At 40.2% G+C, this 17,943-nt stretch overlaps 1 protein-coding gene across 4 annotated transcripts in view; it reads right to left on the reverse strand.

Annotated features, from left to right (window-relative positions):
* Positions 1-4,515: 4,515 nt before the first annotated feature.
* The window catches only part of wrn (WRN RecQ like helicase), a 161,537-nt gene continuing 148,109 nt past the window's right edge, over positions 4,516-17,943 (reverse strand). For all 4 annotated transcript variants that reach the window (XM_072256371.1, XM_072256372.1, XM_072256370.1 and 1 more), the window contains 3 exons: positions 15,704-15,820; positions 12,796-12,957; positions 4,516-6,279 (listed from right to left, as the gene is read on the reverse strand). In XM_072256371.1, coding sequence (XP_072112472.1) covers positions 6,163-6,279; positions 12,796-12,957; positions 15,704-15,820 — 396 coding nt within the window. In that variant the 3' untranslated portion in view covers positions 4,516-6,162. The remainder of the gene's footprint in view (positions 6,280-12,795; positions 12,958-15,703; positions 15,821-17,943) is intronic.

The following is a 17,943-nucleotide window of genomic DNA, read 5'->3' on the forward strand; positions in this document are numbered from 1 at the left end:
TGGTCTCTTTCCATTTATCAAGCCCTATGTCCATCAAGGCAAACATCAAAAATGAAATTCACCATCTTTGGAGTGCCAGCAAAGGCTTTGTGAAGAAAACAGTGTTTGAAGATCAAGTTCACAAGCTCAGCAGTAATCGCTTGGTCTAGTACCCAGGACATCTTCAGGGAGCGGTGTCTCAGCAAGGCAGTGTCCATTATTAAGGACCTCCAGCACCCAGGGCATGCTCTTTTCTCACTGCTACCATCAGGTAGGAGATACAGGAGCCTGAAGGCTCACACTCAGCGATTCAGGAAGAGCTTCTTCCCCTCTGCCATGCAATTCCTAAATGGACATTGAATCCTTGGACACTACCTCACTTTTTTTAATATGCAGTATGTTTTTGCACATTTTAATCTATTCAATATACCTATACTGTAATTGATTTACTTGATTATTTATTTTTTAAAATTTTATTTATTTTTTTCTCTTCTAGGTTATATATTGCATTGAACTGCTGCTGCTAAGTAAACAAATTTCACGTCACATGCTGGTGATAATAAACCGGATTCTGATTCTGATAGTGGTAGCAGAGATCTCCAGATCCATTTATTTCTGAGACATGGACTATCTACATTTAAAGCCTCACTGCACTGAATAAGTCCCACCAACATTATCTCAACAAGGTCAGAAAGACACTGAACACCTTGACTTTGTCTTTATGTGCCAACACCAAATGAAGACTGTAGAAGGAGAACAAAACTTGTTCCCCACTTCAAGCATCTCTAAATGGAACAGTGGAAGAATCTGCAGATACTGCACTGGCCTCATCAACTCCCTCAAAACTGGGCTGGAAACAAATCAACCTCAGTTCTCTTGGCCTGCCTCAGAAGCAGTTGTTTTGATTTAATTGGCCAGTGGCCAAACCCCATGTTTTAATGTGACACATTACTCAATTTGAAACATGTGGCTGTTTGGCTCGGTAAGTATTTGACATTAAAATTTGTAGTAATCATTTGCAGCTAGGTACATCACACCCTAATTGTATTGAACAGAACTTCTGTAGCTGACTAATGTCAACATAAGAATTTGGGGTGGGGGTGGAAAGTCTGGGGAAGAGGGCTATAATGCAAGCTCCTAACATTGCAATCACCTATTCCACACTACTGGTTGAGCAGGATCTCTCATAGCCAGAGGGATCAGGTTATACAGTGATATAAAACACTAAAGAAATTGGTTTACAAACTGGGGGAGTATCACAGAAAAAAGTTAATCTCATATTTGTAATTTCATTTCGGTTCATCAAGGGTTCTATATTAATATAATTGATTCAAAATTGTGTTTATCGCCATCTTGAAGACAAGTGCAAAATTGTCTCATTCATTTCTAGAAATCCAGATGTGAATAATTGCATGTCTGCTTATAAATTTAACATTTACTGATAAGCACCACTGATAATCATTACTTATGTATGTAGACATGATATTTTGCCAACAAGTGAATAGATATGGGCCAAAAATGCAGCGTGGACAAATATCTTACTTCCTTGGTTTCTGAATGCTGGTCAATGTTTGTTAGAACTATATACAGAGGCATGCAAAAGTTTGGGCACCCCGGTCAAAATTTCTGTTACTGTGAATAGCTAAGCAAGTAAAAGATGAACTGATTTCCAAAAGGCATAAAGTTAAAGATGACACATTTCTTTAATATTTTAAGCAAGAGAACTTATTTATTTCCATCTTTTACAGTTTCAAAATAACAAAAAAGGAAAAGGGCCCGAAGCAAAACTTTGGGCACCCTGCATGGCAGTACTTAGTAACACCCCCTTCGGCAAGTGTTCACAGCTTGTAAATGCTTTCTTTCGCCAGCTAGGAGTCTTTCAGTTCTTGTTTGGGGGCTTTTCGCCCATTCTTCCTTGCAAAAAGCTTCTAGTCCTGTGAGATTCTTGGGCCATCTTGCATGCACTGCTCTTTTGAGGTCTATCCACAGATTCTCAATGATGTTTAGGTCAGGGGACTGTGAGGCTAATGACAAAACCTTCAGCTTGCGCCTCTTGAGGTAGTCCATTGTGGATTTTGAGGTGCGTTTAGGTTCATTATCCTGTTCATTAGAAACCATTCTCTTTTTATCTTCGGCTTTTTTTTTTACAGTGTGATGTTTGCTTCCAGAATTTGCTGGTATTTAATTGAATTCATTCTTCCCTCTCCCAGTAAGTGTTCCCCGTGCCACTGGCTGCAACACAAGCCCAAAGCATGATCGATCCACCCCCCCCCCCCCCGCTTAATAGTTGGAGAGGGGCTCTTTTCATGAAATTCTGCACCTTTATTTCTCCAAACATACCTTTGCTCATTGCAGCCAAAAAGTTCTATTTTAACCTCCATCAGTCCACAGGACTTGTTTCCAAAATGTATCAGGCTTGTTTAGATGTTCCTTTGAACCTTTTGAATTGAACTTTTTGTCCACATCCACATTTGCAGCTAGTCAATAACATCTTCCAGACAACATTGATCTAAGCTCTCAGTTCAATTCTGAGAACCCTGCATTGATGAAGGTACTGCCTTTCAGTCAAGATGACATCTTATCTACTGCCTCAGCAATCATGTGGAAATATTTCAATTCTTCCCCCCGTGATATGCCTATTAGTCAAACCAAAATACTAAGTTTGATTATCCAGCCAATTATTTAATTCATTTATGTGACCCTATTGTGTACAAAGTGACTCTGACCCTCACTACCTTCTTACAGCCACTACAATTCAAGTACTTCTTTGGTTGTGAAAAACTTAGCAAGATGGAATATAAAGCCAGTTCATTCTTTTCCTTTGGAAAATAAAAAACATGGTTAGCCATTAAAATGTCTCAACAACATTTAGCAAAATAGCTATTGTGCTAAAGCAGAATTAAGTTAATTGCACATGAATGCAACATTCTCTGGATGCTTGCTTAAGGACCAGAACAGATATATATTTGTACAGGTAGTATATTTTAACCAGATGCAATGATGAAAATCTGCTTGAGAGAAATGGTATTTTGATGGCAGAATAATGCAACAGAACAATTTAACTAGATGGTAATCTTGGTCAGCATGGACCAGTTGGGCTATATGACTCTATAACTGAGACAAATAAATTGATTTTTAAAAATCCTCTAAGTTCATCAAACTACCCCAACATCAACACTGTGGCTTATTTATAAGTATTACACTTATTCATTCACATTTAATAGCTGCTCATACTGAAAGCATCTGTGCAAAACATACAGTACTGTACAAACATGGTAGGTGTGTGTATATTATATATATAAAATATACTTCCAACAGCGGAAGGGAAAATGGATCAGCCATGATGAAATGACAGAGCAGACTCTTAAATCTTAAAGCCCGTGGATTCTGTAATAATTGGGAGTTAATACTAAGATCAAAACTTAAGTGTTGTAAAGCGTATCAGGAAATATATATTAAAGTAAACTGAGTTGAGTTGGAATAAAGATTACGCATGATCTGGCTAAATGGGGCAACAGATTTGGGGTATTGAATTACCTACTCTTTTCCTGCCCTTCCACTTTCACATTCAATTCTAGTACCGTGACTGTAACATACAAAACTTATTGCATTCGATAGCAAACATCAGACTTTGCAGCATTAGTAATCAAGGCAAACATGCTATGAATTAATTTTGTTTTTCTTGCAAATGTGCCATGGACAATTCTGATTTGATGGAGACAGACGTGAAAGCACAGAGGAACATCTGGAGAAATTTCTGAAACGCCAGTTTGCTGCCGTTGTTACTGCGCGATCCAGAAACCTCTCCGGAGGGAAGGCCCCAAAATCCCCGGCTTTGCCTGCTGCTGGCAACTGAGATTGAGGTCGAATCGTTCGGATAGAGATGGTGCTCAGTACTCTGTGTCGGAGGGCTGATTGGAGGCTAGAAGTTTTCGGAGGACTCAGAGTCCGACTGTGGTCGGGCATGGCAGGGAGAGTTTTCTTCTTTCTCCTGTGTGAGATGTGGGACATTTGAGAGAGTTTGAACTTTTTACTGTGCCATGGACTGTTCTTCATCAAGCTATGGTATTGTTGCACTGTTGTAACTATATATTATAATTATGTGGTTTTGTTAGTTTTTTCAGTCTTGGTTTGTCCTGTGTTTTGTGATATCACACCGGAGGAAATATTGTATCATTTCTTAAGCATGCATTACTAAATGACAATAAAAGAGGACTGTGTGTCTTCATAATCTAATCTAAAATGTATTAATGTAAATTTTGACATTTTGGAACATTGAACTTGAAGGCAGAGTTCAGGGTTAACGGCTAGCTTCTTAGTAGTGTGGAGGAACAGAGGGATCTTGGGGACCAAGTTCATAGATACCTCAAAGTTGCCACACAGTTGATAAGGTGCGTGGTGTGTTGGCCTTTGCTAATAAAGGGACTAAGTTCAAGAGCTGTGACACAATGTTGCAGCTCTATAAAACTCTGATTAGAGCACTCTTGGAATATCCAGTTCAGTTCTGGTCACCTGATTACAGGAAGGATGTGGAAGCACTAGAGGATGGAGTAGAGATTTACCAGGATGCTGCTTTGATTAGAGAACATTCATATGAGAAAAGGTTGAGCAAGCTTGGGCTTTTCTCTCTAGAGCAAAGGATGCTGAGAGGTGGCTTGATGAAGGTAGAAAGATGATAAGAGGCATTGATAGAGTGGACAGCTGGTTCCTCTTTCCATGGTGGAATTTGCTAATACAAGAGAGCAAAATTTTAAGCTGATTGGAGGTTTTTACACAGAGAGTAGTGGGTTCATGGAAAGTCCGGAATGGTAGTAGAGGTAGATACAAGTAGGGTCATTTAAGAGACTCTTAGATATGCACGTGGATGAAAGAAAGATAGAGGGGTATGCAGGAGTGTTAGATTGATCTTGGAGTAGTTTAGAAAGTCAGCACAAAATCGTAGGCTGAAGGACCTGTATTGTGCTGTACTGTATTGTTCTATGTAACTGATCATATTGTCCACTGTCTCTTGTCAGGCTTTATTTCCCAGCTGTAAAATCTGCAAATCCTTTTATTGCTATTTATTTTGGACCAAGATTTTGAAATATAAACACATAACAAGTCTCTCTGGAATTTATTTCTTCAAATACAGTTTAGAAAAATTCTGTCGTTAAAAAGATGAAAAATAAGTTCACTTAGTCTTACGTTCATATTTAATTAAATTTCCTTTGCCCTTCTTTACCAAACCACATGTCATTTTCATCATTAGTGGCACCTTTCTATATACTCATTGGAGACATCCAAACATATCAGCGCAAAGAGTGAGCATTCTTACAAGTCTGAACTTCTACCGAGAGAGGTCTTATGACCACCTCCATTCTTCCCCTTCATCTATGGAAAAGTACATTGGTGTTGATCAACATTTGTGATTGTTTTACAGACTTGGAATCTTTCCACTGGATCGTTAAGTTTTTATCTACACATTTTTAATACATAGTGGCAAACTGTACTGATGCACCAAACCATTGTTTCTGAAAATTTTGTTAAGTTGCAAAAGAAACATTTTGAAGAACAGCACATTACATAGGGTAAAATATTATTCCTTCTGGTATAAGACATGAAAAATTATTTCTATCAAGATTGTGCACCTTTTGGTATTAGTTAGTACTTAGTACATTACAATTTGATTTAGAATCCACATCATCCTTACTGTGCAAAATTAAAGTTTTTGTAGACTTTCCATCATTTCAAGTCCTCTGCTTGTTCTGCAAACATTGCTGCAGAATATCTTACAACGCAGTTTCAACACAATTGAGAAACAATACTTAGTTAAAATGCCTTATCTGTTACTCACGATAGTGTAGGAATGATTCCACATTAATACAATTTTGAAAATATATGTACGACAGAATTCCGTAATATATGATAATAGAGCTAACACCTGCAAGGGGACAGGTGCTGTGTGAACATTTTCACATTGCATAAGAATGTCATTAAAGCTTAACAGTGAATTTGAATACATTCAGGATTCAGTCTTACAACAACAGAACATCATCTTGCCATCTTCAGCTGCTTTCATCCTCCCTCACAGAAGGCTTCTCACCAGGCTGTCCCTGGCAGAAATAATGTGCAATACAACTGAAATGCTGGGCAAGACCCAAAAGGCTTATTTTTATTTTGTCACCAGGTGGCAACAATATAGTTTCAACTGAAGAGTCCTTTTCTCTTTTTTGCATTCTTTACAGCAGTATGAGAGAGTTCCTGTGATTTTGAAGACCCAAACCACTCTGGGAGTTTTCTCTTTGTTGACTGACTGCAGGTCTGGAAGAAAATAAAATTGTGCAAAGTATTATTAAATGTCAGGTTTCAGCCTGAAGCAACGACTGTTCTTTTTTTCTGTAGATGCTGCCTGGCCTGCTGAGCTCCTCCAGCATTGTGTGTTAAATGTCAATGGTACAGTTTGGGTCTCTCACAGCATCCCAAGCTGGATGACACAGCAAAAATCTGCCACAGGCCCAATGACACTGTACACTCCATTCATCATTGTAATCTTATCAAGCATGCTATATCTTTTCAATTAATAATTCTATCTGCATGTACAGTAATAGTCAACCATCAAGAACCTCTATGATTATAGAACAGCTTACGTCAAGTACAGAAGACATTATCACAGCAGATAGCCACCATGAAATGCCAGTAAGATTCTGGCTTATCTAAATGTTACTTCAGTGCTACATTCTTGCCTGTCTCTAATAACCTTGCGTTCCACTGCTTAGCAAGAATCTATCCAACTCTATCCTTAAGTTATTCAAAGACTCTACTTCAGCATCCTTTTTGAGAAAGAGAACTCCAGTGCACGGGTCACGGAGTGTTGCAGGGGCTTGTAGACTAAGCCAGCTGTTTAAGCAGATTAGAAGTAAGTGCAGAGGAGATGAAGGGTTAGTTTTTTTTTAAATACATAGAGAGTGGTAGGTTCCTGGAACGCACTGTTGCGGTTGATGGTTGAGGCTGGTACAACAGGGACATTAACAAGTCTCTTAACCAGTGAGCCTTACTTCAGTGGTTGGTAAGTTGATGGAAAAGATCCTGAGCAACAGGATTTATGAATATTTGGAGAGGTATAATATGATTAGGAATAGTCAGCATGGCTTTGTCAAAGGCAGGTCGTGCCTTACGAGCCTGATAGAATTTTTTGAGGATGTGACTAAACACATTGATGAAGGAAGAGCAGTAGATGTAGTGTATATGGATTTCAGTAAGGCATTTGATAAGGTACCCCATGCAAGGCTTATTGAGAAAGTTAGGAGGCATGGGATCCAAGCGGACATTGCTTTGTGGATCCAGAACTGGCTTGCCCACAGAAAACAAAAAGTGGTTGTAGACAGGTCATTTTCTGCATGGAGGTCGGTGACTAGTGGTGTGCCTCAGGGATCTGCTCCAGGACCCTTACTCTTTGTGATTTTTATAAATGACCTGGATGAGGAAGTGGAGGGATGAGTTAAAAAATCTGTTGATGACACAAAGGTTGGAGGTGTTGTGGATAGTGTGAAGGGCTGTCAGAGGTTACAGCGGGACATTGATAGGATGCAAAACTGGGCTGAGAAGTGGCAGATGGAGTTCAACCCAGATAAGTGTGAAGTAGTTCATTTTGGTGGGTCAAATATACTGGCAGAACATAATATTAACGGTAAGACTCTTGGCAGTGTGGAGGATCAGAGGGATCTTGGGGTCCGAGTCCATAGGATGCTCAAAGCAGCTGCGCAGGTTGAGTCTGTAGTTAAGAAGGCATACGGTGTATTGGCTTTCATCAATCGTGGAATTGAATTTAGGAACCGAGAGGTAATGTTGCAGCTATATAGGACCCTGGTCAGACCCCACTTGGAGTACTGTGCTCAGTTCTGGTCGCCTCACTACAGGAAGGATGTGGAAGCCATAGAAAAGGTGCAGAGGAGATTTACAAGGACGTTGCCTGGATCGGGAAGCATGCCTTATGAAAACAGGTTGAGTGAACTCGGCCTTTTCTCCTTGGAGTGATGGAGGATGAGAGGTGACCTGATAGAGGTGTATAAGATGATGAGAGGCATTGATCGTCTGGATAGTCAGAGTTTTTTTTCCCAGGGCTGAAATGCTTGCCACAAGAGGACACAGGTTTAAGGTGCTAGGGAGTAGGTACAGAGGAGATGTCAGGGGTAAGTTTTTTACTCAGAGAGTGGTGAATGCGTGGAATAGGCTGCCGGCAATGGTGGTGGAGGCGGATACGATAGGGTCTTTTAAGAGACTTTTGAATAGGTACATGGAGCTTAGAATAATAGAGGGCTGTAGGTAAGCCTAGTAATTTCTAAGATAGGGACATGTTCAGCACAACTTTGTGGGCCAAAGGGCCTGTATTGTGCTGTAGGTTTTCTATCTTTCTACGTTAACCAGGCACATGAACTTAAGGAAAATGTAGAGCTATTGCTTAAGTAGGAGGGAAGGAATAGAGTGATTGTAGAATAGGTCTATATTCTGTATATTGGCACATCTTGGGCCGAAGGACCTGTACTGCGTTCTACAGTTAGATGTTCAAGGCGCAGTATCTTAAGAAAGTGGCATTCATCACTAAGGACCCTTACCATCCAGGACATACTCTCTTCACATTACTACCATTTGGAAGGAGGTACAGGAGCTTAAAGATGCACACTCCAACAATTCATGAACAGCTTCTCACCCTCCATCATCAGATTTCTAAACAGTCCATGAATGCATGAACACCACTTCATTATTCATTGTTTTTGCACAATTTATTTCTCATGCCTTTGCATTGTACTGCTGCCCCAAAACAAAAAAAATGTTACATTACATAGGACAGTGATAATAAATCTGATTCCAGAGACTTAAAATCCCGAAGTTTTACTTTCTCTTAAACCGACCACCCTTAGTTTTAGGTCACCCTTGTTCAAGATCCTTCTGTAAAAAGAAACATACTCTCCACATCCATCCCATCAAGGCCCATGAGGAACTCCCCAACAAACAGTTAAAATAATTAACAATTGGCAAGAGCATTCACAATAATTTCAAAAAGCAAATAAACTATACAACAAAAAGATCCAATTAACCTGTAAGCATTTTCAAACACTGAATTGCAAATAATAATTCAATTATTAATCTAGGTAACAGACTGCAGAAATATCAATAATTAAGATATAAACTTTTATGCTACAAACTGCTAACAATTTATGAGACTACTATTAACCACACTTTATATACCGACTTTGCAATGACATTTCAAGAACCGGCCTTTTATCATCATGTCTGTGCCTTTTCCAATTATCCAGCACCATTGCTAGTTACTGGTTCCATCTCAGAGTCAAGTTTAATATCACTAGCATACAATATGTCATGAAATTTGATGTTCTGTGACAACAGTATATTGCAATACATAAAAAAATCATAAATTACAATAAGACATACTATCTTACTGTAATAAGAAAATTGGAGGTGCCAGTTGGCTCAGCCAGTGTTTTCTGAATCTTTAAACAGTATAACAGTAAACAATGAATGGAGAATGTACTGGAAAATTATTCTGAGATATTACTAAGCTGTTTTTCCCCAATCTTATGCAATCTTATGCATGAACTTAATTAAGAATAACAATGGGCTACATGAATCACAATAGCCTTCGCTACTTGAGAGGTCTGGAATTTGGATAACCTCCTTAAGGTTATGGTAGAGATAATAATCATTTTCCTTTCTTCAGCCGTTCTTTGTTTTTAAGGCAAAACCATTTTTTATTATAGAAACAAGGACATCTAAACTGTGCCATTAACTGATAGGAAGATAGGCAAAATCATGAGAGCATAATGAGACCAACACATATTCCACTTTCCTCTCCTACCCCTCCTCACAGTCCCCCACCCTGCTCTCATGACTATACCCCTTCCCCACACGAAACCACCACGGTGGGCTTCACAGCTGAACAGGTGAGAAGACAGCTGAAACGTCTCAACCTAAGCAAGGCTGCAGGACCGGATGGTGTCAGTACCAGGGTGCTCAAAGCCTGTGCCCCTCAGCTACGTGGAGTACTTCGCCATGGTATCCAACCTGAGCTTGAGGCTCTGGAGGGTTCCTGTATTGTAGAAGACGTCCTGCCTTGTCCCTGTGCTGAAGACGCCGCGCCCCAGCGGCCTCAATGACAGCAGACCAGTGGCATTGACCTCCAACATCATGAAGACTCTGGAGAGAATTGTTCTGGAGCTGCTCCGGCCTATGGTCAGGCCACTCTTAGATCCCCTCCAGTTCGCCTACCAGCCCTGACTAGGAGTTGAGGATGCCATCGTCTACCTGCTGAACCGTGTCTACGCCCACCTGGACAAGCCAGCGAGCACTGTGAGGGTCATGTTTTTTGACTTCTCTAGTGCGTTCAACGCCATCCGCCCTGCTCTGCTGGGGGAGAAGCTGACAGTAATGCAGGTGGATGCTTCCCTGGTGTCATGGATTCTTGATTACCTGACTGGCAGACCACAGTATGTGTGCTTGCAACACTGTGTGTCCAACAGAGTGATCAGCAGCACTGGGGCTCCACAGGGGACTGTCTTGTCTCCCTTTCTCTTCACCATTTACACCTCGGACTTCAACTACTGCACAGAGTCTTGTCATCTTCAGAAGTTTTCTGATGACTCTGCCATAGTTGGATGCATCAGCAAGGGAGATGAGGCTGAGTACAGGGCTACGGTAGGAAACTTTGTCACATGGTGTGAGCAGAATTATCTGCAGCTTAATGTGAAAAAGACTAAGGAGCTGGTGGTAGACCTGAGGAGAGCTAAGGCACCGGTGACCACAGTTTCCATCCAGGGGGTCAGTGTGGACATAGTGGAGGATTACAAATACCTGGGGATACGAATTGACAATAAACTGGACTGGTCAAAGAACACTGAGGCTGTCTACAAGAAGGGTCAGGGCCATCTCTATTTCCTGAGGAGACTGAGGTCCTTTAACATCTGCCGGACGATGCTGAGGATGTTCTACGAGTCTGTGGTGGCCAGTGCTATCATGTTTGCTGTTGTGTGCTGGGGCAGCAGGCTGAGAGTAGCAGACACCAACAGAATCAACAAACTCATTCGTAAGGCCAGTGATGTTGTGGGGATGGAACTGGACTCTCTCACGGTAGTGTCTGAAAAGAGGATGCTGTCCAAGTTGCATGTCATCTTGGACAATGTCTCCCATCCACTACATAATATACTGGGTGGGCACAGGAGTACATTCAGCCAGAGACTCATTCCACGGAGATGCAACACAGAACGTCACAGGAAGTCATTCCTGCCTGTGGCCATCAAACTTTACAACTCCTCCGTTGAAGGGTCAGACACCCTGAGCCAATAGGCTGGTCCTGGACTTATTTCATAATTTACTGGCATAATTTACATATTACTATTTAACTATTTATGGTTTTATTACTATTTATTATTTATGGTGCAACTGTAATGAAAACCAATTTCCCTCGGGATCAATAAGGTATGACTATGACTATAAATCATTGTACAATGACTATGACCACTGACCATCAACCAAAATGAAATGAATACATATACTGTGGCCAGATATGAATTTAACTTTAACTGGTCTGGTCAATTTTGTGTTGTCAAGATACACATCAATAACAAACTATAGGGTGCCAAGCAGCATTGTCGTTAGCGCGACACTATTACAGCTCGTGCTGTTGGAGTTCAGAGTTCAATCCCGTATCCTTTATAAGGAGGTTACACATCTTTTCCATGGAATGCTTGGATTTCCTCCAGGTACTCCTATTTTCTCCCATATTCCAGAGATGTACTGCTTGGTAGGTTAATTAGTCATTGTAAATTGTCCCATGATTAGGCAGGGGTTAGATTTGTAGGACTGGAAGGCCCTATTCTGTGCTGTATTGCTAAATAAACAAAATAAATGGTGGATCAAAAGCACAACCAATCAATGAGCATAATTTTGAGAAAGGAGCCTGCAAACCCTAGCTAGCCAGTGACATTCTTAGACATTAATTCTAAAACTAACTAATATCCCTGAAAATTCTGCACAGACAAGGAGGGCTAAGACCATAAGACATAGGAGCAAAAGTTGGCCATCAACCCATCAAGGCTGCTCAGGTATTCCATCATGGCTGCTGTTAGCCTTCTCAACACCATGCCTCTGCCTTCTCCCTATATCTTTCAACACCGTGACTAATCAAGAACCTAACAACCTCCACCTTAAATATAGCCAATGACTTGGCCTCCACAGCCCTCCATGGCAATGAATTCCACAGATACACTGCCCTCTAGCTAGAGAAATTCCTCCTCATCTCTGTTCTAAACATCTATTCTGAACTGTATCCTCTGGTCCTAGACTCAGCCACTATTGGAAACATTCTCTCCACATCCACTCTTTCTCGGCCTTTCAATATTCGATAGAATGGTGGGGGGGGGCGGTGCAGGATCGCATTAAAACCTAACTCTAGCGAGTACAGGCCCAGAGCCATTACAGATAAGGCCCAAAACTGCTCACAACATTCCAATCATGGTCTCACCAATATCTTATAAAGCCTCTGCATCATATCCTTGCTTTTATATTCTAGTCCTCTAACTGGTCATGTTTCTGTGCTGTAAGAAAGTATGACTATAATATATAATATGATACTGGTTTTACTGTTGTTGCCCTTTTGTATCCTGGATTTCAATTCACATGCTTTATTTGTAATATCCAAGAAATATGATGATACCAAAAATTTAAGATGCACAAAAGCATAGCGCAGTTTGAAGCATCGGGAATAGGTTAATCTGACCAGTAAAGTGTCACTTGAACCAAATAACCAGTCTGATTTGGCCTCACCTCTGATTGTGGATCATCAAATAAATCCCTGACAGAAGCACCAATCAACGGATCATTCCAGGATGCAAAACTCACAGAGGATATGCTTTTCTGACCATTTCCAGCAGTTTGATTTTGACGGCAAGTTGTCACTTTTGGTTTTTCTGTGTCCATTTGCTTCTCCTATAGAGAGATAAAAATAATTAGAGAACCACTAGCAATATCTGCTGCACACAGCATCTTTTAATGATTCATACCATGTAAAGAAACTGCTAATTTAGCACAGATACAGCAGAATGCACTGTTTTTTTATATATCAAAATAAACTTTATTCATAATTTTAAAAATTACATTACATTCCTTAAAACCAATAGGACTGTTGACACTCATGGCCCGTTGGGGTGGTGCTACAATACTTGAGTGAGCTTCTGTGTACTGTGAAATAAACAATACCGATGGCATCCATGTGGAAGGTACTTCAAGGCACTTCTACCATTTTATCATAACTGAGCACGTTCAATTTATGACTGTTTCCTTCACCGTATCCCAAGCAAAGGTCAAGGATAGGAAAAACAAATTACTGATTAAACTGAAAAATCCTTGATTGCAAATGGACACAGAGCACCCTTCTCCAAATAATTATTTGAGAAAATTAATACAGTTTCTATCTGCGCTGCTGAGTATTTGCAAAGAGCTAATCCCTCATTTAAAAAAAATCTTCATTCCAGGAAGGAAGAGAGGGAAAAAAATGTGAAGACAAGTCATCTCAGGCAGTTCTTAGAAGTCTATGCTTGGTTAGTTACATAGCAACATTAGTAGCCAACTTAAATTCAGATCCTCCTGAGATTAATATATGGGATGGTAGACGATAACAAAGCACTACATTGACTACGTACATGAGAAATAAATAAATATAAAACAAAAACATGATACACAGCATAAAAATGAGGAAGACATATAGATAATCATATTCAAATAGGAATACAAATCACTTGATAAACACACATACACAAAATGTGACGATGAGGTGAGAAAAGAGGCACTAGAAAGATAACATGCTCTCTACCTTGTCCTTTTATTGACTATCATCTCACTAGTGCATGAACCCATTAAATGGTGACTGACTTAGAAAATATATTATAATCAGAAATCAGAATTATTATTATAGACATAAGACATGAAATTTGTTTTGCCACAGCAAAAAAAAAAAAAGTACAAAGGAAAGGAATAACAAGATTATATTCCTGGGCTATCCAGAAACCTAATAGCAGAGGAGAAGAAGCTGTTCCTGAATCACTTTATGTGGGTCTTTAGGCTCCTATATGCCTCCCTGATGGTAACAAGAAGGAGTGCATGCCCCGGATGGGGCATTTGCTAGAATCTGCTGAATATATCTATTTTCAGAGATTCCAAACTACAAAAATATTTAGTTTTTATGTTCCCCAGACAATTAAAAGTGTCAAAAATCAAATCAGGCATTAACAGATTTTTTAAAAAAGAGATATAACAGAGTAACAGGCTCTTCTGGCCCAACGAGCCCACACTGCCCAATTACAACATGTGACTAATTAACCTACTAACCCATACGTCTTTGGAATGTGGGAGGAAAATGGAGCACCCAGTCACCGAAAGGAAGCACAAATCCTTTACCAAGTCGTGTGGAGTATTGTATCCAGGTCGCTGGTGCTGTGATGTGTTGTGCAAACTGCTGTGCTACCATGCGACCCATATAGTGTGAAGCCTGAAAAGTATGAACTGAAATAGTAGCAGAGGCGAAAGCAAGATCTAAGCTTTGTCAAAAGCATGGGTTATATAGAGAACTTCAAGGCAAGAGATTGAGACAGAAAGGCTGAGTAGTTTCACCATGTTCAGAGCATACAGCTGACTACGGTAGCATAATGAGAGTAAAAATGTAAAGGTCAGAATCAGAAAGTGAAGTCCAAGAGGCAGAAAAGCACTGTATCAATTGAGTAAGCTAAAGATAAGGGGTATGAGAAACTGACTTTTAAATTAGTAAGTAGGAAGTTTACCTAATTAAGTTTAATCAGAATGGAATAAAGTAACACTGAATGAGGTAGCTCAATAGTTGCAATGATAGATTTAGCTGGTATTATGTTAATGAGAAATTCTGCAGATATTTTAGCAAATAACTCATAAGTTGTGAAAATTCACCGACACAACTATACAGGATAAATACTGCCATACGGTACAAGTTCTGGATGAAGTTTTGATCAGAAACTCAATGAATATAATACTGCAGATATTCTTATTAGTCATCCTTGATACAATAACTACTGTTGACAGTAAATAATGACTAGTGAGTAGAGCTGTAAGAATATGCACGTGGAACTAGATGTGGGACAGAACAAGAACCTGAAGTGGTTTGGTTAGACTTCAAGGATGCCAGCAGTAAAATTCAGCCTAAGATAGTTAGTGAGCAGGTAACAAATCAGAAACAAAGAGATAAAGAATTTATGTTAGGTGCCAAAGGCTTCAGTTTGACAATTGTTCAGTTGGATCAAATTGTGGCTCATCCAAAACTGGTGACGGACAAGCAGAAGTATTAAGAGGGTAGCTGGAAAATTGGGGACAGGTATGTAGAATGATCCAAAGCTCTGAGAAATTCACAATAAATATACATGGAATCAGCCAGCATAAATTGTATCATTTAAATGGGTTGCAAAAATATATGCAGACTGGGCATAAGATACTTAACAATAATGTTTAATAAAATAACTCATTTCCTGAAAATCTTTGTCAAATCACTTGGGGCAAAAATAAATTATGGTTATAGAAATTATATCATTTCTGTATCTATTGTTTCAAAGAAACAGGTAAGTACTTAAACATAAAATGACCCTATATGCTGACAAATCAAGAGCTGGAAGCTCATATTTGGCCAAAAAATAGTTTACTGGAATTTACTCACCTCTGCCTGTGAATCATCAGGTAATTCTTTTGTGCTTGCATTAGGCTGTGTCCATGGTTCTAAACTAAGAGACAGCTTATCGGTTGGCACTTTTTGTCTGCTTCCTGTGTGCTTTCCCTGAAGATAAAACATACTCATCACTAGTCAGAATAAATTCAAGATGCTGTGTGCAAAAATAAAGGAATTCTGGGAATGTAATACTATAGGATGAAAGGTGTCAGAAGATTTTTCTTTGTTTAATTTTCTGTTGTTCTTTCTCACTGCACAGTTGAAGCAGTAGGGATGCCAGATAGGATAGTGAAATGCTCCTCGTGCAGGATGTGCAAAATGTCCCCGAATTCTACACCTGCAAGAAGTGCATCTAGCTGCAGCTTCTTACAGACCATGTTAAGGAATTGGAGTTGGAACTGGATGAACTCCAGATCATTCAGGAGGCTGAGGAGTTAATCAACAGGACATACAGGGGGATGGTTACACCCAAGGTGTAGAACACAGGTAACAAGTAACTCTCAGGAGGGGAAAAAGGGGATAGACAGCCAGTTCAGAGTACCTCTGTGGGTGTTCCCCTCGAAAGTTCAAGTTTAATTGTCATTCAACCAAACATGAATACACCCAAATCAAACAGGCTTCCTCCAGGGACAAAGTATAAAACATATTACCATCAGCACACAGCACACACTGCATGGCTCAAATAACACATATGGTGACAATTTCAGAAAAACTTACAGTCACAAAGAATAAAATAACCTAGCCGGAGTCTCTGAGTTGTCCTGGTCTAGCTTGTTCTGTCACCAAGCGAATATTGGAGGTATACACAGAGGGAACACCAGAAGACAGCATTTAGTGAATACTGGAGAATAGCACTGATGGGAGGGACCAGCCCCCAAACCAGTATGGATTTCAGCATGCCCAACAGATGCTCCTACTCTCGCTCACACCTGGCATCTCCTCCCTAAGGGAATGCAATAGGTGACCCCGTGGCAGAGGCCTAGTTCTCACCATCGCCACAACCAAGGCAATGCAACTCCCCTGTCGTCTCACCAATGAACCAGTGAACTGGACTTGCAGCAATCTACATTGCCAATATCCAACAGGATCTTGTGATCACAATCAATATGTCCAACACAATCACTCGGACTGTGAACCGTCCAATGGTACACGACAACTCCAGGCGACAACACGACAATGGTATGCAGTAAATCCAGATTCATTGCTGTCAAACAACTCGCTGATAGGATAATCACACAGTACTGGATTTTCTTAGCATCCAGCAATGACTTGTGATTGTAAAAAAGGCGTACAAGATAAACAACTGTACCCTTCATTGGACCCAGAGTGCCTGCTGCATCCAAGCATGCCGCCATCTTACTGGACCAATTAACAACTTTTGATAATTTGTGGGACTGGTGGGGAATAACCTAGCAGAAGCAGGAAGTTACAAGAAAAGTTGAAGGCAAGGCAGTGGACGTTGTCTACATTGACTTTAGCAAGGGCTTTGACAAGGTCCCACACAGGAGGTTGGTCAAGAAGGGTCAGTTGCTCGTCATTCAGGATGAGGCAGTAAATTACACATTGGCTTCACAGGAAAAATTGAAGAGATGGTTCCCTCTCTGACTGTTGACCTGTGACTAGTGGAGTGCCACAAGGATCAGTGCTGGATCCTTTGTTGTCATCTATATCGACAATCTGGATGATAATATAGTAAACTGGATCAACAAATTTGCAAATGACACCAAGACTGAGGGTGTAGTGGACAGTGAGGAAGCTATCAATTCTTGCAGTGGGATCTCGACCAGATGGAAAAATGGGCTGAAAAACGGCAGCTGGAATTTAATGCAGTCAAGTATGAGGTGTTGCACTTCAGGGGAGGTCTTTCACAGTGAACAGCAGGGTACGGAGTGTAGTAGAACAGAAGGGTCTAGGAATACAGATCCATAATTCATTTTAAGTTGTGTCACAGGTACGTCAGCCTTCATAAATCAAAGTATTGAGTATAGGAGTTCGGATGTTCTGTGAGGTTGTACAAGACTTTGGTGAGGCACATTTTGAAGTATTGTGTGCAGTTCTGGTCACCTACATACAAGAAAGATATCAATAAGATTAAAAGAGTGCGGAGAAAATTTACAAGGATGCTGCTGGGACTTGACTTGAGTTATAGAAAGAATGAATAGGTTAGGACTTAATTCAACAGATTCAATAGAGTGTAGGAGAATGAGGAGAGATTTGAAAGAGGTATACAA

The sequence above is a fragment of the Mobula birostris genome, chromosome 4 (assembly GCF_030028105.1).
Source record: "Mobula birostris isolate sMobBir1 chromosome 4, sMobBir1.hap1, whole genome shotgun sequence".
NCBI classification, from domain to species: domain Eukaryota; kingdom Metazoa; phylum Chordata; class Chondrichthyes; order Myliobatiformes; family Myliobatidae; genus Mobula; species Mobula birostris.